At 37.1% G+C, this 26,929-nt stretch overlaps 9 protein-coding genes and 1 long non-coding RNA gene across 11 annotated transcripts; 5 read left to right on the top strand and 5 right to left on the bottom strand.

Moving 5' to 3' along the window:
- LOC100641293 (intraflagellar transport protein 52 homolog) lies at positions 1 to 2,124 on the top strand. The gene is made up of 14 exons (XM_003385309.3): positions 1 to 110; positions 154 to 219; positions 266 to 424; positions 468 to 591; positions 637 to 712; positions 760 to 837; positions 899 to 1,028; positions 1,074 to 1,148; positions 1,197 to 1,271; positions 1,315 to 1,392; positions 1,436 to 1,512; positions 1,566 to 1,762; positions 1,834 to 1,979; positions 2,028 to 2,124. Exons 1-14 carry the CDS (start codon positions 57 to 59, stop codon positions 2,055 to 2,057), a joined length of 1,365 nt encoding a protein of 454 aa, XP_003385357.1. The 5' UTR covers positions 1 to 56; the 3' UTR covers positions 2,058 to 2,124.
- LOC100635478 (WASH complex subunit strumpellin-like) lies at positions 2,017 to 7,311 on the bottom strand. The gene is made up of 32 exons (XM_003385264.3): positions 7,020 to 7,311; positions 6,823 to 6,929; positions 6,695 to 6,779; positions 6,547 to 6,647; positions 6,317 to 6,497; positions 6,122 to 6,274; positions 5,955 to 6,068; positions 5,853 to 5,894; positions 5,679 to 5,805; positions 5,509 to 5,630; positions 5,329 to 5,458; positions 5,169 to 5,281; positions 4,953 to 5,060; positions 4,850 to 4,908; positions 4,731 to 4,806; positions 4,567 to 4,677; positions 4,436 to 4,513; positions 4,323 to 4,385; positions 4,194 to 4,274; positions 4,052 to 4,153; positions 3,891 to 4,004; positions 3,777 to 3,842; positions 3,556 to 3,716; positions 3,452 to 3,509; positions 3,308 to 3,402; positions 3,176 to 3,255; positions 2,926 to 3,109; positions 2,743 to 2,881; positions 2,598 to 2,694; positions 2,403 to 2,553; positions 2,234 to 2,321; positions 2,017 to 2,190 (listed from the first exon to the last, which is right to left on the bottom strand). The coding sequence occupies exons 1-32, from the start codon at positions 7,239 to 7,241 to the stop codon at positions 2,131 to 2,133; spliced, it is 3,468 nt and encodes a 1,155-aa protein (XP_003385312.1). The 5' UTR covers positions 7,242 to 7,311; the 3' UTR covers positions 2,017 to 2,130.
- A 455-nt stretch (positions 7,312 to 7,766) lies between these two features.
- On the bottom strand, positions 7,767 to 9,305 carry LOC109580989 (uncharacterized). The gene is made up of 2 exons (XM_019994669.1): positions 8,053 to 9,305; positions 7,767 to 8,000 (listed from the first exon to the last, which is right to left on the bottom strand). Exons 1-2 carry the CDS (start codon positions 9,060 to 9,062, stop codon positions 7,778 to 7,780), a joined length of 1,233 nt encoding a protein of 410 aa, XP_019850228.1. The 5' UTR covers positions 9,063 to 9,305; the 3' UTR covers positions 7,767 to 7,777.
- Positions 9,306 to 9,855: 550 nt separating this feature from the next.
- Positions 9,856 to 11,359, bottom strand: LOC109580990 (uncharacterized). The gene is made up of 2 exons (XM_019994670.1): positions 10,315 to 11,359; positions 9,856 to 10,261 (listed from the first exon to the last, which is right to left on the bottom strand). The coding sequence occupies exons 1-2, from the start codon at positions 11,316 to 11,318 to the stop codon at positions 10,042 to 10,044; spliced, it is 1,224 nt and encodes a 407-aa protein (XP_019850229.1). The 5' UTR covers positions 11,319 to 11,359; the 3' UTR covers positions 9,856 to 10,041.
- Positions 11,360 to 11,444: 85 nt separating this feature from the next.
- LOC100641166 (probable C-mannosyltransferase DPY19L1) lies at positions 11,445 to 16,272 on the top strand. Its single transcript, XM_019994666.1, has 22 exons — positions 11,445 to 11,584; positions 11,644 to 11,668; positions 11,721 to 11,808; positions 11,853 to 11,990; positions 12,035 to 12,155; positions 12,972 to 13,065; positions 13,118 to 13,175; positions 13,229 to 13,320; positions 13,379 to 13,457; positions 13,508 to 13,534; positions 13,580 to 13,657; positions 13,711 to 13,797; positions 14,095 to 14,151; positions 14,203 to 14,283; positions 14,777 to 14,950; positions 14,996 to 15,031; positions 15,087 to 15,212; positions 15,260 to 15,355; positions 15,404 to 15,476; positions 15,566 to 15,665; positions 15,768 to 15,915; positions 15,988 to 16,272. The coding sequence occupies exons 1-22, from the start codon at positions 11,485 to 11,487 to the stop codon at positions 16,126 to 16,128; spliced, it is 2,019 nt and encodes a 672-aa protein (XP_019850225.1). The 5' UTR covers positions 11,445 to 11,484; the 3' UTR covers positions 16,129 to 16,272.
- Positions 16,273 to 16,319: 47 nt separating this feature from the next.
- On the top strand, positions 16,320 to 18,872 carry LOC100635349 (histone deacetylase 1-like). The gene is made up of 13 exons (XM_003385263.2): positions 16,320 to 16,431; positions 16,480 to 16,592; positions 16,643 to 16,760; positions 16,861 to 16,935; positions 16,994 to 17,132; positions 17,177 to 17,318; positions 17,489 to 17,581; positions 17,634 to 17,742; positions 17,786 to 17,926; positions 17,972 to 18,139; positions 18,197 to 18,262; positions 18,315 to 18,597; positions 18,655 to 18,872. Exons 1-13 carry the CDS (start codon positions 16,380 to 16,382, stop codon positions 18,773 to 18,775), a joined length of 1,620 nt encoding a protein of 539 aa, XP_003385311.1. The 5' UTR covers positions 16,320 to 16,379; the 3' UTR covers positions 18,776 to 18,872.
- An 84-nt stretch (positions 18,873 to 18,956) lies between these two features.
- Positions 18,957 to 21,737, bottom strand: LOC100641039 (uncharacterized). 2 transcript variants are annotated; one of them, XM_003385307.2, is made up of 7 exons: positions 21,524 to 21,737; positions 21,324 to 21,457; positions 21,066 to 21,273; positions 20,669 to 21,001; positions 20,501 to 20,615; positions 20,154 to 20,205; positions 18,957 to 20,086 (listed from the first exon to the last, which is right to left on the bottom strand). In XM_003385307.2, exons 1-7 carry the CDS (start codon positions 21,609 to 21,611, stop codon positions 19,052 to 19,054), a joined length of 1,965 nt encoding a protein of 654 aa, XP_003385355.1. In that variant the 5' UTR covers positions 21,612 to 21,737; the 3' UTR covers positions 18,957 to 19,051. The 2 variants fall into 2 exon arrangements, with proteins under 2 accessions (XP_003385355.1, XP_019850226.1); XM_019994667.1 differs by having other exon boundaries at positions 20,669 to 20,998; positions 21,524 to 21,714.
- Positions 21,738 to 21,814: 77 nt separating this feature from the next.
- Positions 21,815 to 23,414, top strand: LOC100640916 (dual specificity protein phosphatase 12-like). The gene is made up of 8 exons (XM_003385306.2): positions 21,815 to 22,167; positions 22,216 to 22,329; positions 22,385 to 22,503; positions 22,548 to 22,638; positions 22,686 to 22,803; positions 22,882 to 23,043; positions 23,090 to 23,138; positions 23,185 to 23,414. Exons 1-8 carry the CDS (start codon positions 21,893 to 21,895, stop codon positions 23,310 to 23,312), a joined length of 1,056 nt encoding a protein of 351 aa, XP_003385354.1. The 5' UTR covers positions 21,815 to 21,892; the 3' UTR covers positions 23,313 to 23,414.
- LOC100635224 (uncharacterized) lies at positions 23,245 to 23,715 on the bottom strand. Its single transcript, XR_898144.2, has 2 exons — positions 23,517 to 23,715; positions 23,245 to 23,457 (listed from the first exon to the last, which is right to left on the bottom strand). It is a non-coding gene; the product is annotated as an uncharacterized LOC100635224 (long non-coding RNA).
- LOC100635103 (40S ribosomal protein S7-like) lies at positions 23,690 to 25,458 on the top strand. The gene is made up of 7 exons (XM_011404577.2): positions 23,690 to 23,780; positions 23,862 to 23,942; positions 23,993 to 24,064; positions 24,126 to 24,331; positions 25,042 to 25,152; positions 25,205 to 25,244; positions 25,296 to 25,458. Exons 2-7 carry the CDS (start codon positions 23,862 to 23,864, stop codon positions 25,368 to 25,370), a joined length of 585 nt encoding a protein of 194 aa, XP_011402879.1. The 5' UTR covers positions 23,690 to 23,780; the 3' UTR covers positions 25,371 to 25,458.
- Positions 25,459 to 26,929: the final 1,471 nt, after the last annotated feature.

The following is a 26,929-nucleotide window of genomic DNA, read 5'->3' as shown; positions in this document are numbered from 1 at the left end:
ATACTAGCTAGAATATAGATCTACGGAGTAAACAAACAGTGACAGTCAAGAAAAGAATGAATGGGTATAATTCAAATAATATGCCAGAGATATCAAACCATTTTGAGGAGGTCAGTGAATAATTTGCTCTTTTTACTTTCTCCAAATTCACAGAATGGGCAGCAAGATCACTTGCTTGATGATGACAGAAAGCTAATACTATTCAACACTTCAAAAAAGGTACTGCACTGTATCCAATGGACCTTACCCTCTATACATTACACAGGAGATGTTCACTCCCAGTACTGGATTCAAGCTAATACACAGCAGGTTGAAGGTTCACTGGACAGTCAGACAGCAGAGGGACGAGATCACTTTTGATAGACTCAAAATGGCTGCTCTCATAATATTTGGTTTGCCGAGAGAAAAGTTCTCACTAGCTGAGGTAGGTTATAAGATCATGGCATCTAGTGTCTCCATTTCCATAGTTCAATGCTCTACGTAGCTACATCAGTAGTGGGGGGTGTGTCCTTCTCTTAATGAGCGAAGGAGGAGAGAAGGAATGTAACATCAACTTTTTACTGGAAGAATTCGGAATATTACTTAATAATGGTGGGTGTGGTCAAGGGTGGGGCTAAAGCTATTGATATTTAATAGATTCAGTAGTGAGGAGTGTTTATCACAAGTTCTTACATCCAAAGGAATCTTTTATAGCAAACGGAATATTAAATAGGTAATTAATATTCATAGTCTAACAATATTATTAATTAATAATGATAGGTCAATAATTAATGCAGCATCAAGTGGATCAGAAGATGTAAATGATTATGAAATGAACAGACACTCGACTGTATTCCAGTAAGAGCACATGCACAACCAGTCAGACATAAACTGTTCACCTTGTACACTTGTACTGTAGGTCAGTCCCATTTGTGTATCCATATGGAGGGACACTGACTGTACAGAAACCAGCAGTGGCAGTGTTATCATCAGGGGCCACTTCTTATCCATTGAACAGACCAATCTGTGCTCTCTGTACTGCTGGGCAGGTAATACACTGAGAGACTGTTACTGCTATTGTATTGCTACTATAGTCTGGTAAACTAGCTGTGGTTGGATCAGCTCAAATGTTTTCTGATAGTTTTATACACAAAGAAAGGAATGAGACAGTAAAGACAATAATATAACATTGTCTTGTAATTAATTAATAATTATAGATATTCAATGTTATAATTCAGTGGCTGACAACTGATGAATTGCAATTGAATCAAATTGATGCTGATGACCCAGAGGTAATCAAACATGTACTGCAATAATCAATGAATCAATTGATAGATTTCTGACTTTCACTTGCAACCTGACATTGGTAAAGCTTCAGAAAAATTAAGGACTTGCTTACAAGAAAGTGACGAGGTACTTTATAATAAGATCATTGTACATGTACAACTGTTTATAGATCCCGTCAGACTTCACATCTTTGTTCCATTCTCAACAATACTCACTAGACACACGACTACTGCCTCAAGTTATCAAGTGAGTCCATGTACACGATGATGTCATTATGATGCCATTTCTACTAACAACAGATCTTACGATAAACTTCACTTGAAACACGAGCCTCTTTCCCTCATCACTCCTCAGTTTGAGACGCCCCTCCCTCCACTACAACCAGCAGTATTCCCTCCTTCCTTCCATGAGCCTCCTCCTCCAGCTCTGGACCTCTTTGATCTTGACGAGTGCTTCTCCTCCGAGAGAGTACGACTATCACAACTTACTAACAAATGTATGGGCTTTAATTAGAATAATGGGCATTAATTAGAATAATGGGCATTAATTAGATATACATGCATGCAGGTACTGAAGACGATTTAGAGTTTTATGTACGAGAGTCAGGGGCCATACTGGGCATCACTAGGGAACTACCTGAGGACTGCCGGACTGCTAAGGATATCGTCAGCTATATAGTGTCTCACATCACTGAATACAAGAAACCAGCACTGGTAATGAATGTATTATTATTATTATTATTATTATTAATTGGCTTTTAGGATCCCCCAGGATTAATATCACCAAGTTAACTAATTAAAAATTTCTCAAACAAATAACTATTACTATTATTATTATTATGTACACAGCAAACATTAATAGTTATTAATTGATGTGATATCGATACTCGTCAAGTAAATACATTGGGACGTATTGCTCCAAACACTATTAATTATAATTAATTAATTAACTAGTGGGTGTGGCTTACTCTTCTAGGTAAGTGACTGTAATGAGCATATTCCTCCATAAAGCAGAGGGCACTGAAAGCATCTCCAGTAATGTCACCTTTATCTTTACTAAAGGAATAAGAGTTTGTACATGAAACTATGAAGCCATGTCTTCTCAATTTTATAACATTCCCTGATAGCTCCTCCTACCTGGTTTCCATCAGTGACTTAATGTACTGTCCTAAGAAGAGGAGACATTGTTCAGAATTGTCCGAATGAAATTGTCTCAATAAAGTGACACAACCGGCAACAAAAGGAGCTCCATCAATTGGATCAACAGGTTTCTTAGCAGTCAATGAGCCTGTCCATACAATTAATAATAATAATAATGAATAACATTAATACCTGTGGTTTTAGTGTATGTGAGACGAGATAACTGAGAAATCACAAACAAGAAATTAATTAATGAGAACTGGTCCATCACGTCAGTAGTGATGTATATCTATGAATATTAATGAGTTAATAACTATTAATAACTAGTAATCAGTACTTTGGACAGTGGATCAGATATTCCAGTTGTTTCAAGGTAGGGAGTCAGCTCTGAGAGAATATCATTGTCCTGTTCATTAACCCCAGGGTAAGGCTTGTCAGGGTCCCTATAATGAGCCTCAACTGCTGACAGTAGGGAGCTATAGGGGAGCGGTTCATTAGGGGGTGTGGCTTCATCTCTTACTTGTTAAAAGTCTCTAAAGCATTCACTAATAGTCTTGAATCAAACTTGCCACACCGGTTTAACTGGTTTGCTATCTGACAGCGAATCAGCTGGAGCTGTCCCACACGAAGGACACAAGCAAGATAAGGATCCCAAACTTTAACGGTTTTCTGAACAAAGAACCCATAGGTCTTCTGAGCCTCAGCTAATAATAATAATAACAACAATAATTATAATAATAATAATAATAATACATAAATACTGTACTTACGAATCAAAGTGAGAGGTGACCGTACAACTTGAGATAATTTCTTAAGTAACATTTGGAATTCTTTCAATTTTAACAAATTTCTAAATGCAAAAACCAACAACTGTATTTATATAATAATTATCAATATAATACCTTTTGAAATACTTTATAAAATATTTTATTTCTTTGACAATCATGAAACAAAACAATCTGTCCAACCCACTCAAACCAAATATATCAACAGCTTTCTATAATAAACAAGAATATACTGAAATACACAAAGATATACTGAGTTACCTCAAGATACTCCCAAAGCCTCAAATTAACAACTTCACCATTCGTCCTCTTATCATACCTAATTAATTGATTGATTAATATTAATTAATTAATTAATTAATTACCAAGTGTTCATTTGGTCTACATAGATTGTTAGTTTGGGGTCGGTTATTCTCAGTATTTCGTGTGCTAGTCGTCCAATGAAATTAACTGATAGCTGATCCACAGGAGGATACTGAGGTATTGGAATGATACGACTTTGATAGACCGACTCCCAATCAAGGACCTATGAATAATTGATTAGAAGGTGTGGTCAATAAATAATTAATTAGGAGGTGTGGCTTACTTTCTTCTCAAGAAAGCTATTGCACTCTTTCTCAACATTGTAATTAATTATTCTTGAAATCTCTTCCTAATTATTAAAATTAAATTATTATTATTAATTAATTATTAAAATTACCTGCCATATCTTCAGTCCATACACGTTCACATAGTCCTGTATATATTCAAAGGATCTCTTGAATCCGTTCATTCTATCAGCAAGACCCACCAGCCTTGGAACAAGCTCACTAGACTATTATAGGTTGGTTGCTAGGATACCATTGTCATGGTAACAGTTACCTTTGCTTTAGGGTTAAAGATGAGTCCGTGATGGAGTGCTCCAGCTACTTGTCTCACAAGCTCTTTACGAATACCGTCCTCCAGTAGCTGCTTAGGGTCTACCTGTATCACAGTAACCACACCCCCTAACTCCACCCCTCACCTTTATCACCCCCACTAGTGTGGTCTTCATCATTAATATTCCTTCAGTGAGGACTGATATGTCATGAGTTAATTTCGCTACCTGTTGTTAATAAAAGGGGTGGAGTCAATGAGTATAAGCTCAACCCACTTTGTATCTGTCATCAAGTTGAGAATATTCTTTCATTTTGTCTTTTTCCAATCGAGTTGGGACCTAAGAAGGTGTGGCCCAGTTATTAATATTAATTAATGGTTATTAATTACCTCTTTAATGTCGTGAGTCAATACTTTAACTATCATGTGTAATATTGAGAACATAGTCTCCGGAATAATCTGTAAAACCTAAAAAATAAACAACAATAAACAACAGTAAACAACAACAGGTTCTCCCATACCTTCCTGACGTAGGTGACGAGTTCCCTTGAGTAGTAAGCACTGACTGACCCAAGGTCATTACTCCTGGCCTGATCTATCCTTTGCAAAGGGAGGCCAAGGGCACTGCTCATCTGTAGTTATTAGTAGTTATTAATAGTTATTAATGGTTATTAATGGTTATTACTTTAAGGAAGGTTGATCTCAGTTTAATGACTAGCTGTGGTTTCTTCTTGATCCCTTCTTGCATGTAGGGAGTGTAACTATTTTTAGTAACATTATAAAGTGGGTGTGGCTCATTCTTACTTATCAATCAGTATCCAGGCATAGGATAGATCAGCAATGATCTCCAACTGAGACAAGTTCTAAAGAGGAGGGGTTGACCACACCCACTGACATACCCACTTACATCTTCCTTTATATTGACAGTTCTTAACATTTTAATGAGATACCCTTTCGTGTCTTCAAGGAACTGTTTCACTTGCATAATGGTCTCCAACTGGTGGAACTCTTGGACCTAACGACAAGCACACATTTATTTACTCATAAATTTATTCATTCATTCATTCATTCATTTTATTTATTCATAAATTTATTCATTTTATTTATTCATTACTGAATGTACCTCATCCACTGCTTGGTGTAAGTGAGTTATCTTCCTTCCTGCAGTGACTGCGTCCTCATAGTTCAGTTGATTAATTTGACTAGCCATCTCGGTAAACCAAGCTTGTAAATGTTCTAAAATATACTCAATATAAGCCACACCTCCAACCACACCTCCTTACCATTCTTCTCCACTCTGGTCAGTGGTTTGGTTCCAGAGAAGACCTCCCCTAGTTCAGCCATTCTCTCACTCGCCTCTTTCTTGTACAGCTCCCACTTGTTCTGTTTCTCTTGCAACAAGTGCTCAAACATCTAATGAACAATAATTGATATTATTTATAATCTCCTCAAATGTATCTTACTTCTTTCATGATGAATTCAAATTGTGAGACGTTTAATAAAAATTGGAACAGCCCCCTGGGGTCGTACCCTGTCTGTACAATCTCCTCTCGTATCATTTTACACTTTTTATTGTGATCAGCAACTGGAATTAAACCACACCCATTAGCCCCACCCCTTGTGTCCCCCTAACCTGGTGCAGTGTGGAGTATTATCCATCGGAGGGTGGCATTAGAGTCCCTTAGAGACCCCATCAGGCGAGAGAGGTTATCAAGAACATACATCTCAGTTAGGGTACCCTCTGTAAGGTACCCCTCCATCTAAAGGTACAGGTCGTACTACATTCTGATACAAGTACTCCACTTACTGCTTTGTTCAGTTTAGGTACTTTAGACAGAAACCTCCGAGCCTACATACAATCAATAAGTACAGTAAGCCCTGCCTCTTGACCACACCCACTGTTAATTACCTGAGCCTGTATGTTCCCGGCCTGCAGTGTATTAGCTAGAGCTGTCCTAGCAGCTTTATATGGCTCCCACTTATCAAGGAGATCAATCGTTATACCCATGTATATACTAATAACCTAATAATAATTAATAATAATAATAATAATAATAATAAATTCCACTCACTGACCCAGTTGTCAGGAAAGTGCTTGTCTACAATCTCTCTCATTTGTGCCTCCCTGCTGTGGAGTGTAGCAGGAGAGAAGTAAAGTATCACGTACAACATGGCCGCCTGGTTAGCTAGGGCAGTGCTTCTGTGCTCAGGGTTTGGGTACTTGGATATCTAACGGACAGGTATTGTATAATAATGATAAGCCACACCCACCAGATTATAAATATCATCAGACCGAAGGCGTCCAATCACCATTGATATGAATTCATCAGATATTGGTATTCTACTGAAGAAGTCTTCAGGATAATTCTGTGGTTTATGACTGCTGGTGAACCCAGTGCTCCTCAACAACTTACAGACATCATCCACATTACTGTCAACTGACGTCTCAGCACTGTGACAAATGTTCTATTTTTAGTAAGTCTATTTATAGTAACACATACCTGTATCGGTGGAAGGCCACTAATATTCTCTCCCGTATGAGTCCGTCAATCTTCTCGTCAGTAATCAATAACATGATACCATACAAGTACAAGGCCTCACTCTAATTAATTGATTATCAATTAATTGATTATTATTATTATTAATTACCAGTAATTGTTTTCCATCAATGTTTAGTAGAACCGATTCCAAAGTCAATTGAACGTACACGCCCTCATAAAGATCAATTAAAAATCTAATTAATAATAATAATAATTAATAATCAATTTATTTAATACCTGTTCAGGTCATTAACATATCGGTAAATGCTTTCAAAAACTTTAAAAAATCTTTTAATTATTTCCAAATGATTCTCTTTGAATTCCTCATCTCTGTCCTGTAGCTCCTATTAATTAATTGATTATAGCCACACCCACAATAGCTTTGAGCCACACCCACACTACAATCTCTCACTCTCGACTGATAATAATCTTACAATGCTAGCATCAATCTTGCTTTCAAAGAACTCGGGTCCGTTGAAGTACCTAAAGTCAGGGAGTATAAACTCGTAGAGTTGCCTGTCCCTCGGGTTGTCCAGTCTCAGTACTGGAGGGATGAACTGAGAGAGACGGAGCAGCTCAGCTATGATAGCATTAGCCCTGGAGACTAGTTTCAGTATGGTCTGGCCACAGACATTCCTTTCATCAAGGAAATCCATTGGAAGAAAGAGAGAGAGCTACACCTTTAGCTTTGGAGCAGGCTAGCTGGGAGTGTCTGTATCACGGGACTGGTTAATTAATAATAGTTAAGGCCACTCCAATTTGATTCCTTGTTTCCCATTACCCGCCCGCATGGGGCCGCATCGCTATTCATTATTGCGGTTTTTCATTGATTATACAAGCAATTTATACAGCTGATAATGAATAAATTTAATGAAAATGAACAAACCCGCCCGCCCGCATCAGGCCCGCCTCTGTAATGGGAAACTATGAATCTTATTGGAGTGGCCTAACTAACCTGACCATCAATAATAGTTAACTAATTAGCTTTGGCTGCTGTTCTTCCCATTGCATTACTACTGTATCATTACTGAATAATAATAATGTTGCTTTTATTAAACTTGTTGTTGCATCAGAAATCAAAAAATGTCCTAAGCTGACTACTAGTAATAACTAAGCTAAACTAAATCTAGATCTACATAATAATTAACGAACTGTTCCTTTTCTACTTCTGATGCCTTTATAAAACCAAATGCTAAGGTCTCTGAGGAGTTACATTAATTGCAGTATAGATACTGCCAGACCCAAAACCAACTTGAGTGTAAGCTGATCCAATGTGATTGAACACAGGACCTACATACACTTGGGATATTGGCCCCTGATTGTGATCCATAATGTCGCAAAGGTAAGAAACCTTTCTCTGCCCTGGACCAACCCACTGCCATGTCAGGTACCCTGCACTAGGATAGGGCAATGTACTATAAAGAAACAACACTAAATGTTAATAATAAATTTTTGTATATAACATACTATCTTTTCCTATACACTCCTAGCCAGGCATACTTTCCAGACAGTGTTTTCTTGGTGTCAAGAACAGGATAGACGTAAGTATAACTGTGCCTCAGTGATATCCACAGTTTATTACTGCATACACTAGATTTATCTTCTGCTGCTGTTGGTACTGACTTAGGAAGATCAGGGTACGCTTTCAGTGGTTCAGGCCATTCCTCATCATCAGTATATTCCGGTTTCCTTATATGAATAGGAAGACAGTCTTGTTCCAATATTGGATAAAGCAAGTCACGCTCTTGCTCACTAAACTGAAACCAAAGATTTTGCAGATTCTCTTTAGTCAATGTAGATTTAGCATTTGAATCAAGTGCTTTTTCAAGAGATGGTATAAATGATTTTATTTTAGGATCTATCTCATGCTCATTCCTGCTTTGATCAGAAGCTTTTGTAAAAGGTGATGAACGGACTACGCCATACAACTTATTGCTGATTGCACTCACCCTTTTATAACCTCCTTTAAATAGACGTAACTCAAACTCTTCAAAACGTATTTTGGATTTTTCTCCTGTATTCGACTCATTGAGCAGTTGACCAATGTAGTATGAGCCTTGGGCATTCATTCCGATCCACTTGTGTGTCAGGTACTGTCTATCAGATGCACCGACCTTGTAAATACCCACCCAGTAATCCTTAGTATCAGGAGTATTACAGAGACTCCAGTGGATTGTAGGATAGTAGTACAGGTAGCTGTAATATGAGTACAGGTCAAGTGACTGATATATTTTGTACTTGTCATGTTTATGACCTACAGTTACTCCACTATTATTACTACTCTTGCTCCTTCTTCCAGTGACTGAGTCAATGAATTCTTTAAAATCGAGTCTCTCTTCATCACTGAGCTGTCTCCAGCCTTGTACTAGTGCCTCTATTTCATTGAAACCAGTAGCATCATGGAGGCCATCAATATCTACTCCACTTGCTCCTACAAAGAAAAGAATTGTAAGACTCAAAGAAATGGACAAATTCATGATCTCTTGGTCAGCTTACACTCCTGGAAATCTCACAAAAGTATATCTACTACTGGCAGGATGTTCATTATGAAACATACTATTGGACATCTCATCCTTTTAACAATTGACTATTTTTAGAATAACAATTGAAATAGGCATGGATCCTACACTAACAATTGATGGAGAGATAGCCATCTGAAAGTAAATGAATGCCAAACGCTACTGTATAGTACATGGTCTCGGAACAAATTTTGCCAGAAATGAAAAGAAGAGAATTGTTAATTTTTATGATATTTCTACATATACATGTGGTGTTGTATAGAAAGTTTGGGTTTATTCTGATCAAAATTAGCAGATATTTAAAGTTACTCCAAAATCAGGAAAAGTCCCTGAACTATAATACCGTAAGGCTCCAAATTTTTTGTCAATAAAGATTTTTGTCAAATTTGTCAGGTATTTTTGTTTGATGAAATTTTGTAACTCACAAAATTAATTATGACAAAATTTTTGACCGACAAAAATTTGGAGCTATACAGTAGACTAGTACATGGTCTTGAGTCAAATTTTGCCAAAAATGAAAAGTAGAAAATTTTTAATTTTTATAACATTTCCACATATTTATGCTTTGTAGAAAGTCTGAGTTGATTCTGATAAAAACTGGATTTTTTACGAATGCTTAAAGTTGCTCCAAAATTGGACCAAAGTCCTTGTAGTATAGTATATGGCTTCAGGCAATTAATTTCAATAGTTAACTAATTATTATTGTTGATGATGATTAAGTGAATTAACTGTTAATAATGCTTTAGATATATTATTGTCATTGGGTATAGTTCTCCCCATTTCATTACTAATGTAATACAATTTTGTTTTTATTAAACTTGTTGTTGCATCAGAAAAATCAAAAAAATAATGTCCTAGGTTGACTACTAATAATAAGCTAAACTAAATAATTAATGAATTGTTCCTTTTCTACTTCTGATGCCTTTAAACTGCCTGCTCAGCACTCAGGAGTCACATTAATTGCAGCATAAATACTGCCAGACCCAAACCCAATATGAGTGTAAGCTGAAGCAATGTAGTCAAACACTGGACCTTCATACACTTGGGATATTGGCCCATGTTTGTGTTCCGTAATGCACCCAAGTTTAGAGACCCTCTTGTATCCTGGACCAACCCACTGCCATCTCAGGTACCCTGTGGCAGGATAGGGCGATGTACTATAAAGAAACAACACTAAACGTTAATCATAAATTATTTGTATATAACTTACGATCTTTTCCTATATACTCCCAGCCATGCCCATCTTCCAGACAGTGTTTTCTGGGTATTGATTGCAGGATAGACGTAAGTATAACTTTGCTTCAATGATATCCACAGTCTATTACTGCATATGCTACATTCCTCTTCTGCTGCTGTTGGTACTGAATCAGGAAGATCAGGGTACACTTTCAGTGGTTCAGGCCATTCCTCATCATCAGTATATTCCGGTTTCCTTATATGAATAGGAAGACAGTCTTGTTCCAATATCGGATAAAGCAAGTCACGCTCTTGCTCACTAAATTGAAACCAAAGATTTTGCAGATTCTCCTTAGTCAGTGTAGATTCAGCATTTGAATCAAGTGCTTTTTCAAGAGATTGTATAAATGATTTCATTTGAGGATCTAGCTCAGACTCATTCCTGCTTTGATAAGAAGCAGATTTAGGTGGTGATGAATTGACTTTGCCATACAACTTATTGCTGCTTGCAGGCAACCTTTGATAGCCTCCTTTAAATAAACGTAACTCAAACTCCTCATAACGTGAGGTGGACACCTCTAAACACTTAGTGGCCAGTTTACCAATGTAGTATGAGCCTTTGGTATTCTTTCGAACCCACCGCCATGCCAGGTACTGCCTATCAGTAGCACCGACCTTGTAAATACCCACCCAGTAATTGTTAGTATCAGGAGTACTACTGAGACTCCAGTGGATTGTAGGATAGTAGTACAGGTAGCTTTTATATGAATACAGGCCAATTGACGGGTATGTTGTGAACTTGCGATGTCTATGACCTTCAGTTACTGCACTATTATTACTACTATTGCTCCTTCTTCCAGTGACCGAGTCAATGAATTCTTTAAACTCAAGTCTCTCTTCATTGCTGAGCTGTCTCCAGCCTTGTACTAGTGCCTCTATTTCATAGAAACCAGTAGCATCATGGAGGTCATCAATATCTACTCCACTTGCTCCTGCAAAGAAAAGAATTGTAAGACTCAAAGAAATGGACAAAATCATGATCTCTTGGTCAGCTTACACTCCTAGAGACTTGCTGCAGGATTGATGCCTTTTATAAGCCATTTTTATTAATAGTTTAATAACTTATAAATTAATAATAGTTAATTAGCCAAACTTTAATAATGAAATGAACTAATTTCTTAAAAGGGTTAAAATTTGGAGCTAAATGGGTAAGAAAAAGAACATTATTAAAGGAGAAACAGCAAAAGAGAAGGAAAAAGGAGCCCCAACTATCAATAATAATAAATTAATTATAATAGGAGCAGGTAAAATAATGAAAATTGTCATTTATAATAAAAATAATTAATCATTATTACATAATTAGTTTTACTCATTGGCTTGCTTCACAGGTATGTTTGTTGCCATGGCAACAGTATTAATTATCCTATTGATTATTTTTAGTCAACATTTAAGTTTATTGTTTGAAAATGATCGTTACTTCTCAGCGTTGTCACCTCTGGAAAGAGACCTCTCACTGAGGACTGAAATGGTAATTAATTAATTAATTAATAATTAGTCTCCTCCCACTTTTAGGGCTTATATTATTCGTATTATAAAGTCATTATTAATTCAGATAGTGTGATTAATGGAATCAATAATTTAATTAATGACAATATCACAGAATATCCTGACACTATCAACACCTTAAAAAGATTCAATTTATATCCAGAAGTACACGCCTACTTAATTAACTACAATAAGCTCCGCCCATTTAGGTAATAATAGGATTAATGTATCGAGGCCTTAGAGTGACTGCTGATACTTTGAAATTAAATTTTGAGAATTGTTTTAAAATTGAACGAGGCCGAGGAATGTCTTCAATAATAACTTGTACAGGTACATGTCAATACATGTACATAATTATTAAAGCATTTTATAACATTCCCTGATACATATACATGTTCTTATGCTGTGTAGAAAGTTTGAACTGATTCCGATCAATATTGGATTTTTTACAAATTTTTAAAGTTGCTCCAAAATTGGATAAAAGTCCCTGTACTATAGTACATGGTCTCAGGCCAAATTTTGCCAAAAATGAAAAGTAGAGAATTCTCAATTTTTATAACATTCCCTGATGCATATACATGTTCTTATGTTGTGTAGAAAGTTTGAGCTCATTTCAATCAAAACTTGATTTTTTATGAATTTTTAAAGTTATTCCAAAATCGGGCCAAGATCCCTGTACTATAGTACACAAAAGCATATCTACTACTGGCAGGATGTTCATTATGAAAGATACTGTTGGACATCTAATCCTATTGTTAGTACTGGACTAACAATTGAGTATTGTTAAGATACTGAACAACAACAACAATTGATTGTTATTGTCCTACACTAACAATTGATGGAGATAGCCATCTGAAAGTAAATGAATGCCAAATGCTACTGTATAGTAGTACATGGTCTCAGAACAAATTTTGCCAAAAATGAAAAGTAGAGAATTCTCAATTTTTATGATATTTTCTAATATGCATACAAATTCTGATGTTATATAGAAGGTTTGAGTTTATTTCGATCAAAATTAGACTTTTTAGTCATATTTGAAGTTACTGGCCAAAGTCCCTGTACTATAGCACATGGTTTGGCCTATTTGTCATAACGTTGTTGTTGATGTGCTTCATTGAATTAATCTTCATTGGACCTTCTCTACAGGACTGACTGTCCCTCATTATTTCTACATGTACTGTGTATTTGCACTCAACTCTTTACTGCCAATTTCAATATTTCTATTGTCACATTATTTGAGGTAAGCCACACCTATTTACTATGATGTCATACTCTTGTGTTACTAAATATAGTAACTCCTTATTTGGTGGTCTATTATCAGTTGCTATGTTCTTTTATAATCATTCAGAGGTGGGTATGGCAACTGGGTGTGGTCATTTATTATTATTATTATTAATAATTAGGCTACCAGAGTGATGTGGACTCCGCCCCTAAGAGAAAGCTTTTCAATGCCATTTCTGTTTTTACAGTTTCTATTTTTGACTAAAATCATTAAGTAATCAATATTCTATTATTAGTAACATATTCTATTAATAATGAAATTCTATTTTTAGTAACATACAGGGCAGTGTTAAGAATATTAATTATTTATTTTTTGGAATTTCAACACTTTTCTTTATGATACCCTGGCAGGTACCCAGTGTTCTTGTCATGGTAACTTGCTTCTCCTTTCTGTTTTTTAGTTTTCACAGTTTACAATATTAACACAAGTAATGTATTATTGATTGATTGATTGATTGATTGATTGATTGCAGGTCCTGTCCATCATGTGTGTATATAGTTTAGGGTTAATTCCCAAAAGTAAAGTGATTAGAATTCTCCTAACACTAATGGTATAATGATATTATTATTATTAAAATATTAATTATTATTCATTATTGTATAGATTGTGTTATTAATTAATTATATTGTCCAGTTTGGTAATGTAATGCTCCTAACCTCATACCTAATGCTCACTCTCCTCTCCTCTTTGGTAAGCTCCTCCCACTCATTTCCTCTTCATATATTCCTTGTACTGTTGTACTGTATCATTTCCAATTCAAGCTAATTACATTTCTTGGCTGTCAACTTGCTCTCCAGTAATAATTCTTATAATTAATATTCCATTGTCCAGTACACACTGTTAGTATACTGTCCATTGTCACTCTACTCTGCCCATTTCCTCTTATTGTTTATTATTATTATTAATATTGGCATTGGCTCTAGTCTCTACTGTTACATTACTGCAGTATTGATAATTATTATAAATTAATAATTATCCATAAAATAGACAATAGCTCTTTGTCATGAAGCCTTCCATTGTTTCAGATATACACTACTTATATCAGTAAGCTAATTTTATTATCATTATTATTATTATTATTATTGTTGTTGTTAGTTTTTGAGAATGTCACTAGTTGTTGTTCTGGTTTTGGTTGCTAAGGTAACCAGTGGATACTTACTGGGAATCAAAGATGATGTTAGTCTCCAATTAATTAATTAATTAATTATTAATTAATTATTAATTGTTGTTGTTGCTGTATTTATTCATAATTTGTAAATAAGGATGTCTATGAGTGAGGAAGGTCAAGTAGTGAATGTCAACAAGAACGTGACAATAGACACCATGTACTATAGTACAGGGTCTTTTATCCAATTTTAGTGACACTTTAATAGCTCATAAAATATTCATTTTTGATTAGAATCAGTTCAAACTTTCTGCACAACACAAGTGGACTATAACCCATGGTTTTTCCTGAAAAATGGCCAAAAAATTACCCCCAATTTTTATTACATTTTCTGATACATATTGATGTCCTTATGCTGTGCAGCAAGTTTGAGCTGATTCCAACAAATAGTTTTTGAATTATGGACATTTATAAAATGGGCCAACATACACTCTACACTGCATGTATGTTGATATGCATCAGTCAATACAATATTTCTAGTCATTCTCATATTAATAATGACAGGCTCATATTGGCTCTATACTACTGTCTAAGTTTACTTCTTATCAAGACTTCCATACTCAACTGTACACCTGTGCTGCAGAGTTTGACTTCATATCTTTCAAGTACTTTATGAAACTATCAGTGACTATTCTGCTGCCACTAACAATTGTAATAATGCTTAAAATAATGGGACAGGTATGGTAGTAATATAGTTCTCATAGTTTCCTCTTGTTTATGTAGTTCCTTAATGTTGCAACTACTGACAACAATACTCAGGTAATAAACGTTGTTGTTGTTGTTGTTGTTATTATTATTATTATTATTATTTTAGGCTGTTAGGTTGTACCATATTCTTCAGTTATCTTGTTTTGCTGTGATGTCATTCTTAATAATGAGATTGAAACTGTTCCTAACCCCACACCTCTGTATAATCTCAGGTCTATTGGCCAGCAGAAAGGTATGCTTCTGTCTATTGGTATCTCTTTGATCCTTGGTCATGTGTAGCTGTTCAAGTTGTCCTCGAGACAGAGGGCGTGGGTTTTAGGTGGAGCATTAGCTCTCTCCTCCATTGCTGGACTTTATAACTTAAACGAGCAAATGGTAACTATGGCAACATGTTGTTGCTATGGTAACTGCATGTGTTAATAGAGTATAATCGGAGAATATAGTAATCCTGAGCTAGAGGAGATGATCAACTGGATTAACGACTCACTACCAAAAAGTAACTATTATACCTAATCTACACAGTAGCATCTACTGTTAGTACTGTATATACTGCTTCATGTATACTGGTCCTGTTTCTTATGTTAGATGGAGTGTTTGGTGGTAGCCTGCCTTTAATGGCTTCCATTAAACTAACGACTGATCGTCCAATAGTGGTCCACCCTCACTATGAACACACTGACCTGAGGTGAATGTTACTAAAAATAAAATAATGACGTTACTAATAATAGAATAATGATGTCACTAGTAATGAGCTACTAATCATAGAATATGGTTTCATGTTCTTTAGGGAGAGGGCCCTCCTAGTGTATACCATATATAGTAAAAGGTCTCCTGAAGTTATTTATAATAATTTGAGAGGGTTGGGGGTGGAGTATGTTGTCATGGAAACACCAATGTGTCATGCTGAGTATCGTAAAGGCTGTGCTCTTAGTGACGTAAGAATAATAATAACATTTAATTAATTAATTATAATAATATTTATATAATTAATTATTGTTCTTTTACAGGTATATTTGAATTATTTTCCTGATGATATTAATAATGATTTATTCTGTGATTCAGTTCAAGAGTCTGTCCCCAGTCCCTTTAAACTAGTATACTCCAATGAAGTGTACAGGATACTCATGGTTGGAAATCACACCCAATGACCTCCCCACTTCAAGCTAAACTGACAAGAACTTTTCCCTTTTATAAACTCTATTTTTGATAATCAATTTCTCAGGTTTTTGTTGAAAAATGAAATAATAATCTTCAACAAGTTTCTTTGAAATTTTGAATTGAAAAAAATCTAATTATACGTCCAAAGGTGCTTCCTATTTATTCGTTTTCGGAATCATTTCTTTCCAGGGGGACTGTTATTGATTTTAAGCGCCAGAAGGAGAGTGAGAGAGGAGACAAAATGGCAACTCTTGATGTAGGTGGGAAGAGACGAGTGTGTTACTATTATGACGGTAAGGGACCCTGTCCTTATATTAGCCTGTACTCTCCTCACGTTAAAGGTGATATTGGCAATTATTACTATGGTCAAGGTCACCCTATGAAGCCTCATCGTATCAGAATGACCCACAACCTTCTCCTCAACTACGGGCTCTATCGTAAGATGGAGATATATGTAAGAACTTGTTAACTTTTCCGCCATTTTATGAGGTGCTCTTCAATTAGAGACCGCACCCAGCAACTCAAGAAGAGATGACGGGTTACCATAGCGATGAGTACATTCGGTTTCTGAAGTCAATTAGGCCAGACAATGTCGGGGAGTACACTAAACTGATGCAGCGATGTGAGCTGACCCTGTACATGTACATGTATTCATGTGTAATGGTATAATGGTGTAATGGTATAATGGTGTAATGGTGTAATGGTGTAATGTGTGTTAATAGTTAATGTTGGGGAGGATTGTCCAGTTTTTGATGGAATGTACGAGTTCTGTCAGTTGTCTGCTGGAGGTTCCATAGGTTAGTACCTAATGAATATTTTAAAACTTGTTTGTTGTTTGTTTGTTGTTTGTTGTAGCTGCTGCAGTTAAGATAAACAAGCAGGAGTCAGATATTGCCGTCAACTGGTCAGGCGGTCTCCATCATGCTAAGAAATCAGAAGCTTCTGGTTTTTGCTACGTCAACGATATTGTCCTAGCAATACTGGAACTACTCAAGTAACCACACCCATTGATCACACCTACTGACCACACCCCTTCAGGTACCATCAAAGAGTCCTTTATATTGATATTGACATTCATCATGGGGACGGAGTCGAAGAAGCTTTCTATACAACTGACCGAGTCATGACAGTCTCTTTTCATAAATACGGGGAATACTTCCCAGGGACCGGAGACCTGAAGGTAATGTACAGCCTCTTTATAATGGACACTCTCTATAGCGTGCACCTCCATTTAACGGACAGCACCTAGTGTACCAATTACATTCCTTACTGTATAAAATAACCTCCACATAAAGGACACCTCTGTATAACAGAGACACAGTGTCCATTATATATATTATTATCCTGCAGGACATTGGGTCTGATAAAGGTAAATATTATGCTGTGAATTTCCCCCTGAGGGACGGGATAGACGATGAGTCATATCAGTCTATTTTTAAACCGGTTAGTCAAACCCGTTTAACTGTACATGTACATGTACATGTACTTTGAACAGGTAATTACCAAAGTGATGGAAGTGTACAGACCGTCAGCCATTGTCCTTCAGTGTGGAGCAGACTCACTGGCTGGGGACAGGTTGGGGTGCTTTAATCTGTCGTTAAAAGGTGGGTATGGTCAGTGGGTGTGGTTTCATGAGTTACCCTCTAGGTCATGCTGAGTGTGTTGATTTTATGCGTCGGTTCAATCTCCCAATTGTTCTGCTCGGAGGGGGAGGGTACACTATTCGTAACGTGGCTCGTTGCTGGACTTATGAGACATCCACTGCCCTTAACTGTGTTGTTGCTAATGGTAAAGGTTATTCTCTCCCTCTCTCTATCTCTCTTGTTCCTTTAGAGCTACCTTATAACGACTATTTTGAGTACTTTGGGCCGGATTTCAAGCTCCACATAAGCCCTACTAACATGACCAATCAGAATTCACCCGAGTATCTCGAGAAGATTAAAGTTAAACTGTTTGAAAACCTTCGGCTCATTCCAGCAGCTCCCAGTGTTCAAATGCAACGTAAGACATTACTAAACTACTAAAGTAAAGTTATTGTTAACTTTTCCAAACCTTTAGCTATCCCTGAGGATGCCATTACATTCCCTGAGCCAGAAGAGAAGAATCCAGAAGAAAGAATATCAAGTAATGAATAATAATAATAATAATAATAATAATAATAATTGTGTTATTACAGTAAGGGATAGAGACAAGAGGGTAGAGAGAGATGATGAATTCTCTGATTCTGAGGATGAGGGAGACAACAGGAGAGACACTAGAACCAGTAAAGAACCTTCGGGTCGTAAGCGTCCTCGTCTAACCAAAGACTCCACCCCTACTGCTCCCAGCCCTGCTCCGCCCACTAATAAAAATAATGAGACTCCGCCCACTAATGATACACCAACACCCACTGATAATAAAGAGAGTGAGGCTCCACCCACCAATGATGGGAACGATACTACAACCAATAATGGAAAACCGTGAGTGTCACCTTATCAATCAATTAATTAATGTTTGTTTATTAATTATTAATTTAGAGAATCAACTAATGAATGTGTAATGGAGGAGCCTCCCCCTCCTGTACAGGAACCAGTGGAAGGAGAGAGTGTCGTTAGGGAAGAGGAGGAACAGCAAGAGTCTGAAGAAATGGAACAATGAAAGACACATTCAACAGACAATAGCACTTCATACTGTATCTCATTGTCTTTTTCCTATTGAATTATTTTATTTAGTCCCACAATTAAGTCAAGAGTAACACTCCTTATATGGCGGTTGGGTAAATGTACAGGTGCTGTCCTGTCACTGGTTCATGTAGAGTATTGGATATAATGGCACTGTATTGCAGGATAATGATCATTTTATAATTAAAGACAGTTCAGTTGTTATATTTACAAAAGGAGCAGTAGAGACATAGTGTGTGTGTGTGTGTGTGCATTAGTACTGTGGTAAGTCAATGTAAGTTATATTATCAATTCTTTGTTTTTTCAACGTGGAACCACCCTTCCAGTCATTAAGGGAACTATCGCTAGCAAACAGGAGGCCACACCCCTTAGCTCCTCCTCCTGTCTTATCGTACTCCTCAAAGGTATCCTCAAAATGGCAGTAGCTGGTATCGGAATCCATGGACTTTATGTTTTGAGACGAGTAAGAAGTGGGCGGAGTTTCAAGGTAACCCGAATCACAAGAAGAAACTGATTTGAGCTGAATGAGGTGAGCGTGTGATTTCAGATCAGTGTTATTATTATTATTATTAGCACTAACCCTCCCTTCATAACCAGCAGCTGCTAGACTGACAGGCACTATCACATTTTCACCATTCTTACTAATCTCTCCATGGGCTATATACTCTGTTTCAATGGTTGTACCTGGCCCATTATTGTTGTGTGTGGTCATTCTATTCTTGGCTCTGGTCCCTGGCTGCCAAACTTGTGGCAAGTCATTTCTCTCATTATCTTCCTTGTCATTCTCACGGACACTTCTTGTACGGCTTCCCACGGGGAGAGTGTTGTTTCCATGGTGAAGAGTATGTTCATGGTTGCTTGTATGTAAGTACGAGCAGCTGCTGGACTCGGAGCTTTCTCTTTCTACGTTAAATAAACTGCTATCAGATTCCAGAGGGGCCCCTCTCTCATTGACTAGTAGTAAATGATGCGGCGACCTGTTGTCTATATTCAAAGCTGATAGACTTTTACTCTTTTGACCCGCTGGAGTGTTTCCTGCTATGTATCTTAGTTCAATTTCACTTCTGGCTAGTCTCTTGTATTCATCGCTGTCTTGGCTGATACTTGATCCTGTGGTCATGTACCTCTCCCCATCTCCTCTGCTGTCCCTCAGTTTCGTAGTTTCATCAGAACTTGCTTTACAGAGAAGAGTAGAAGAGTCTAATGATTGTAGCAGCGTTACCACGGAGCCGTTTAAATCATTATCTTTGTATAGACTTAATGTGTGTCTGGCCTCCTCTATATTGTCCTGTGAGTAGTAAACAAGGAATAAACAAACGCAATAAACAAATAAATGAATAAACATGTTGTCTTACGTTGCATGTCGCTGTATGTAGTTCATTCATTGATGATACTTGTGCAGTCCGTCTATTAGAGAAAGAGCAAAAGAGGAAAGAGATTATGTACATGTACATCAGTACAGGTGTGAGATCATTTCCCACTTAAAATAACAATTTTCAAATTTGTCTTCAGAAATACCTCAAGGCACTCCTTCCATTCAAACCAATACCTCAGTCCATAGAGGGTTGGTTTAGGAGGAGATAATGTGGTGCTATACTCTACTGATTGGCTTCTTTGATGAACAGCATTGTCATGCATTCACATCAAAGGAGAAACAAAGCCCCTGCACTATCATAACCTATCTACAGTAACCTGCCCTTACCTTGACTTCTTACGTCTCTTTATACTCATGCAGGAGAGTATCAGGGCTATTAGGCTGAACCCCAGTATAAGGATCATTACTCCAATCAGAGTGTATGTAACAATATTCTGGTGCCCTATTAAGAATATACCCCATCAGTTGATCATTTGTTATAATATAATACTGTACCTCTGGCTATTGGGTTACTAGTAATGGTTGGGGCATTGGAACTACTGCTCAGTCCATTCTTAGTACTGCTAGTTCCAGTGACACTGGCTGTACTTTCTCCCGATGGGAACACTGAGCTCCTCTTTACGTTAGTTGTTTCACCGAGTGTGTAATACTCGCTTGTTGCCGTTGTTTCTTTTCGGCTCGTAGTTAACGCTGCTGTCAATATTATTTCGTTTGGCGGTGAAGTGTCAAGATGGTATGATTCCTGGAATATTGTTGGTGTTGCTAGTATATCGTAATTATCAGTTGTTGTCAATAACTGATCAATCGAACTACTGCTAATAGTCACTGCTGAAGACACAGAGAGAGAGAGACAGAGAAGATCAAGTCTTTCAATGAACATTATTAAACTTACCTTCTCTTTTTAGTCTGCAGGAATAGTCCTCTGAAGTGATGTACAAATTATGAGTGTCCTCATTGATAATAACTAGCATGCACACTGACCAGTTGCAGTAGGCTCCAGTCTCCAGTGGAAACTGTGTCTCCTGCAGGAAGACTGGGACAGTATCATTGTAAGTAAGTTTAGAGCCAATTAGTGTCACTTCAGAGTTAAGAGGAGGGATCTAAAGAAAAGAACAGACTGAATGCAGTTCCTTATACATAGGGAACCAACCTCTGTGCCATTGGAGAGGTAGCAAGTCGGATTTGGGCTATGGACTAATTTTAAATCATGTCCTCCTTTCCAGTTGTATCTGAACAGAATCTTTGACTCATAACAATCAACTTGTAAAGAGACATTAGCTGAAGCTACAACAATAAGAATAAATCATAACAGCAACAAGATTTATAGATTATATGTACGTTCAGCCTTACGTGTAGAACCTTCACAATAATTGAATGAAGTTCCAGCAGTTGCTAGCAAGAGGAGGATGAAAACAGAGGAGTGACTGGATTGAAACATCTTTTAACAGAGGGAAATGATTCCTTCCTTCTCTTTCTGTCTCTCCTGAGGATTGTAGCCCACTATATATAGCAGAAGAGAAGGAGTAGTTATAAATTAATCATTACTGCATTATTATTGTGCAGTGCAGCAGTCTCCTAGGAGACGGTCTTTGTGTAAAGAAGACTTCAAAGTGACAATTAACAGCTAATGAGATAGATAGTTAAGTTATTAATAACCAGCCACACCTTAATACTTGCAACTCTGCAGCTAAAATTAGATTTATATTTGTAGGTATCACAATGGTTGAGATCCTACCAGGCCTGTTGTTAGGAGGAATGAGTGACGTACAATATTTACTGAGAAGAAAGAGCACAGTTAAACTAACTCACCTCCTGTCAGTGGTAAAGGAGGCTCTGGATTGGTCTGATCTTCATTCACCCAGTCCTGGTCCTATCAGTTGTAAATTAATACAAGCCATTGATCTACCTTCCACTGACCTACTGATACACTTTCCTGAAGCAACTGACTTTATACAAGAGACTATGGACACTGGCGGCACCATACTGGTACACTGGTGAGGACAATGGTTGGTTAGATTAATTCAATTTCTATTTGTTATTAGTGAATATGGACTGTCCAGGAGTGCCACTATTGTCATTGCATATTTCATTAAATATCACAAGATGTCTTTTAATGAAGCAATTGATTTTGTTAAAGAGAAAAAACCTGACATTAGGTAACATTCCTAATTAATTAATTAATTAATTATAATTTATTTGTTGCTCCTTCAGACCTAATGCTGGTTTCATCAGTCAGTTAAAGTTATGGTACAAAATGAAAGGAACTTTAAATGAAACTGATAAGTCATACAAATCATACAGACTGAGCCACCAGGCAAAAGCAATGAAAGGTACGTGTCACATGACATTCACATGACACACGTACATGTATCAGATAATGGATACATGAAGTCCATGGAGATGACTCCTGACCCAATCAACAGGGACAAGGGAAGGAGCTGTTACTATACCTGCAGAAAGTGCCGGTTAGTTGGTTAATGGTTATTAATAATGGAAATTAATTAATAATTAGAAGAGTATTGTTTGATGATGAGAGTGTCCTGCAGCATGAACTAGGAGAAGGTTTTGATGATTATAAATACAAAGAACCAGTTCTTAAACCAGCACATTATGAGAGACAAGAAAAAGAAGTGAGAGAGAGAGGGAGGGAGGAGGGTACATGTAAGTGGTATAACAATCCATTGATGTCTCCCTCTGATACTAACTAGATAGCAGCTACCGATGAAGCTGTCGCTAGATTAGGACAGGAAGTATCTCAGATAACGTTAGAAGGAAGATCACATGACGGTCACATGATCTCCTGTAGTTCATTGTTCATAGAGCCAGTAGAATGGATGGGCCCACTCATCATCGGAAGGAAAGATGGAAAGGTTTCCTTTGGTATATATTTGGATCATTTTAATGTTTTGAAATTAGTTGTCCTGCCCAAAGTGTTGCTCAAGAATCGGTTCCTTTGATTGGTCGGGTAATAATTATTTTAATAAGTTAATTAACTTATTAATTATTCATAGGTGGTCAGTGTTCCTGTGGTCGTTGGGTCACGCCCTCTTTCCAAATACATAAAAGCAAAATTGATTTTAAAATTAAATTAACTGAAACTCCACCTACTGCCACACCCACAACTAAATCTTTACACTGATCATAATCTATTATTAGTAACAACATTACATCACCAGTTCTATTAATAGTATAAGTACATGATAAACCAGTTACTCTTTTGGAGGCCATTTTCCTTCTTTGATGAGTTTCTGTCTTTGAGCTTCGATTACTTGCATTCTCATAGCCTAAAACAACAACAACAATATACATATATTATTATTATTATTAATTAATTATAATTTACTATTTTTCTATGATGTAGACACTCTAAATAGTCTTCTTTTTCAAGCTGGCATGAGTCCATTGGTGGTAGTTTTTTCCCTCCTCCTCCAATTGCTTTCATGCACTTCATATAGTCATCCCAAAATGAATAGCACCTCCCTCTCCCTCCGTTCAGTCCTCGACCTGACACCATCTTGAAATGGGCGTGGCATAAACAACTGGGAGTGGCTAGTTATTAATAGTAGTTATTAATTGATTCTTTCTTTCTCAAGGTGGACACGAGGAGGTAAGTGTGTGAAGAAAGATCATTGTCAATCCTCTGTTGGGTTGTTTCTTGGTCTGTTCTTGAGAGTTTGTTCGTTTCTAGATGACTGCATATCGGCCAGGAGTAAAGATTGTTAAAAGAGGAGGTAAACCTCTGGATAAATTTGAAGAATCCATACAGCAGGTCAGCCATTGTTAATATATATTACATTATTATTGGATTATAATATTCAGGCAATTCTTGACATTGAATCCTCTTCTGATATGAAAGCAACTTTAAGAGAGGTCTATTTCACTGGAGCGAAGGTAAACCACACCCATTTTACATGTACTAGTTGCCATGGCAATAAACCACACCTCCTTACAGGAAGTTGATGCCGCAGGGAAAAAGGCAATTTGCATATACTTACCAGTTCCTCTTCAGAAGACGTTTCAAAAGGTTCAGGTCCGAACTGTGAGAGAATTAGAGAAAAAGTTCTCAGGGCGACCAATAGTGTTCATAGCCCAGCGTAGGATCCTACCAAAGGAAAAGAGGAACCAGCGATCGAAACAGAAGCAGCCAAGACCAAGGAGGTACAGAGAACATGTACATGTACATTCACTACATTTACATGTATCAAGCTCTCATTTTATGTTCATTTTCATTTTTGGCAAAATTTAGCCCAAGACCATGTACTATAGTACAGGGACTTTGACCTGATTTTGCAGCAACTTTAAAAATTCATAAAAAATTCAATTTTGATCGGAATCAGCTCAAACTTTCTACACAGCATAAGAACATGTATATGTATCAGGGAATGTTACAAAAATAGGGAATTCTCTACTTTTCATTTTTGGCAAAATTTGGCTCATGACCATGTACTATAGTACAGGGATTTTGGCCCGATTTTGGAGCAGTTTTAAAAATTCGTAAAAACTCCAAATTTTGATCGGAATCAGCTCAAACTTTCTACACAACATAAGAACATGTATATGTATCAGGGAATGTTATAAAAATTGAGAATTCTTTACTTTTCATTTTTGGCAAAATTTGGCTCATGACCATGTACTATAGTACAGGGACTTTGGCCCGATTTTGGAGCAACTTTAAAAATTCGTAAAAAATCCAATTTTGATCGGAATGAGCTCAAACTTTCTGCACAACATAAGAACATGTATATGTATCAGGGAATGTTATAAAAATTGGTAATTTTCTACTTTTTGTTTTTGGCAAAATATCAGTAAATGCAATGAGTCATTTTTGATGGACTGTTGTTATAGTGCCAACTTTGTTTTCTCTTCAGTCGTACACTGACTGCAGTCCACAATGCATTGCTTGATGATGTGGTGTATCCAGCTGAAGTGGTTGGGAAGAGAACTAGAATCAGGATGGATGGCTCACAGTTAATTAAAGTGTAAGTTAATTAATGGCAGTTAATTAACTATTAGTTAATTGATTATTAATAGGCATCTTGATAAAACCCAACAGACAAACCTGGAGCATAAGGTATCTATGTTTTGTGTCTCTAATCTTGTAACTCTCTCTCTCTCTCTTTAGCTTGATGTTTTTTCTGCCATTTATAAAAGGTTGACAGGAAAAACTGTCAATTTTGAATTTCCTTCAGACAGTTAAAGAGAGAAATTAATAATTATTATTAATCTTATAATTATGATTAAGAAAGGAAATTGAAAGTTGTTTTGGAATAAAATTAATAATATAATTTTAGTGATGATACGCACGGACAGGAAATTCTTGACCTTATTTGTATTATAGTATTTGCGGCTGTTAATAGTGTTTGTGTTTTGTCTGGAATTTCTATACAATTCAATTAGTGAACAAAATATCATGAGATTTGAATTATTTTAGTATTCACATCATTGTTATATTCATTTAATTTTGGTTCATAATTCTCAACTAGTCCATTATCATCCCAGCATATTTTAATGACACCTTTATTATTGTCATTTCTTCCTCTTAGTAACAGGATCTGTCTTTCATATGCTCCTCCTCCAACCAAAATTGCAGTTTTTGAATTAATGACTGCTTCCATTTCAACAGCTGCTACTACCCCAGTATCAGGCCTGGTATTGTATAGCTTTGGATTAAAACTAGCTTTAGTGACATTGTTAGCTTCAAAGAAACTCCTCGTTTTCTTTCCTCCTCTACAAGAGTAGCAGGAGTCACTGCCCTGAGGGCCAAAGTCACTAAAGACTATCAGTCTGCCTCCACGGCTCATATTGGTTGCTAGGGACCATGCTTTATCCAAACAGTTGTCAAGGAAACCACCCACCCTCCTGTCCCTCTGTCCCAACTTCTCACTGCGTATGTGAACACTAGTGTAATCCCCAGGCACTAATTGGAGCTGCTTCATAAAGTCCCTTGATAGTTTTAATATATCATGAGAGTGGACAAATGGATCAGTGATTCCTCTTGGACGTTTATATGAAGGAGCATGCTTCATTATCAGTCTTTGGCTCTTATGCTGGCCTTTAGCTGATCTGTGAACACTAGCTCCTCCTGTGATTCCCCTCCAGTTCAGGACCAGGAGGGTAAGGGGACCTTCCTGAGGATCAAAGCCACACCTCTCTGCTAGCTCTGAGGGGCTTGTTTCATGTGTTCCATTAACACAACAATGCCTCAGTAGTGAAAAGTGTTCTGTTCCTCTTCTTATCTCATCATTCAATGATGATAATAACATTTGAACTAGTGACTGTGCCACTCTATAACTGCTGCAATCTAGCACGTAGCTGTTGCCTAGGTTACGGATAAGCTCCACCCCCTCTGTCGATCCTGAAATAGACCACTCCCTCGACTCTATCTCATGAATGATGTGGATCAGGACCACAGGCCGAGGGGCAGAGTTGATGAAAGTGTTGAAACTGACTAAATGAGGGAGACCATAGGACTCACCCAATGTATTGATGTGGTTGATGCTGAATATATCAGAGAGTGATAGAGACCGGTCCTTCACTTTACTCCATTTATGGTCAGAGAGAAAGTGAGGGAGTCCATAGAGTCTTGAGTTATAAGTGAAAGGCTCCACTAGCCTACAGTGGAGCGACTTACCCAGTGAACTTAATGAGAACATGTTACCAACGGCCATACTCATCTGCTCCCAATAGTTCAAACCGACCACGTACCGAGGGCTCTCCTTATTGGAGTCTTCATTGAGGATCTCTGAATGGCGGCTG

This window comes from Amphimedon queenslandica, unplaced genomic scaffold (assembly GCF_000090795.2).
Source record: "Amphimedon queenslandica unplaced genomic scaffold, v1.1 AMPQUscaffold_13468, whole genome shotgun sequence".
NCBI classification, from domain to species: Eukaryota; Metazoa; Porifera; class Demospongiae; order Haplosclerida; family Niphatidae; genus Amphimedon; species Amphimedon queenslandica.
Note: the sequence above shows the minus strand (reverse complement) of the source record. Positions and strands in the feature narration are given on the sequence as shown.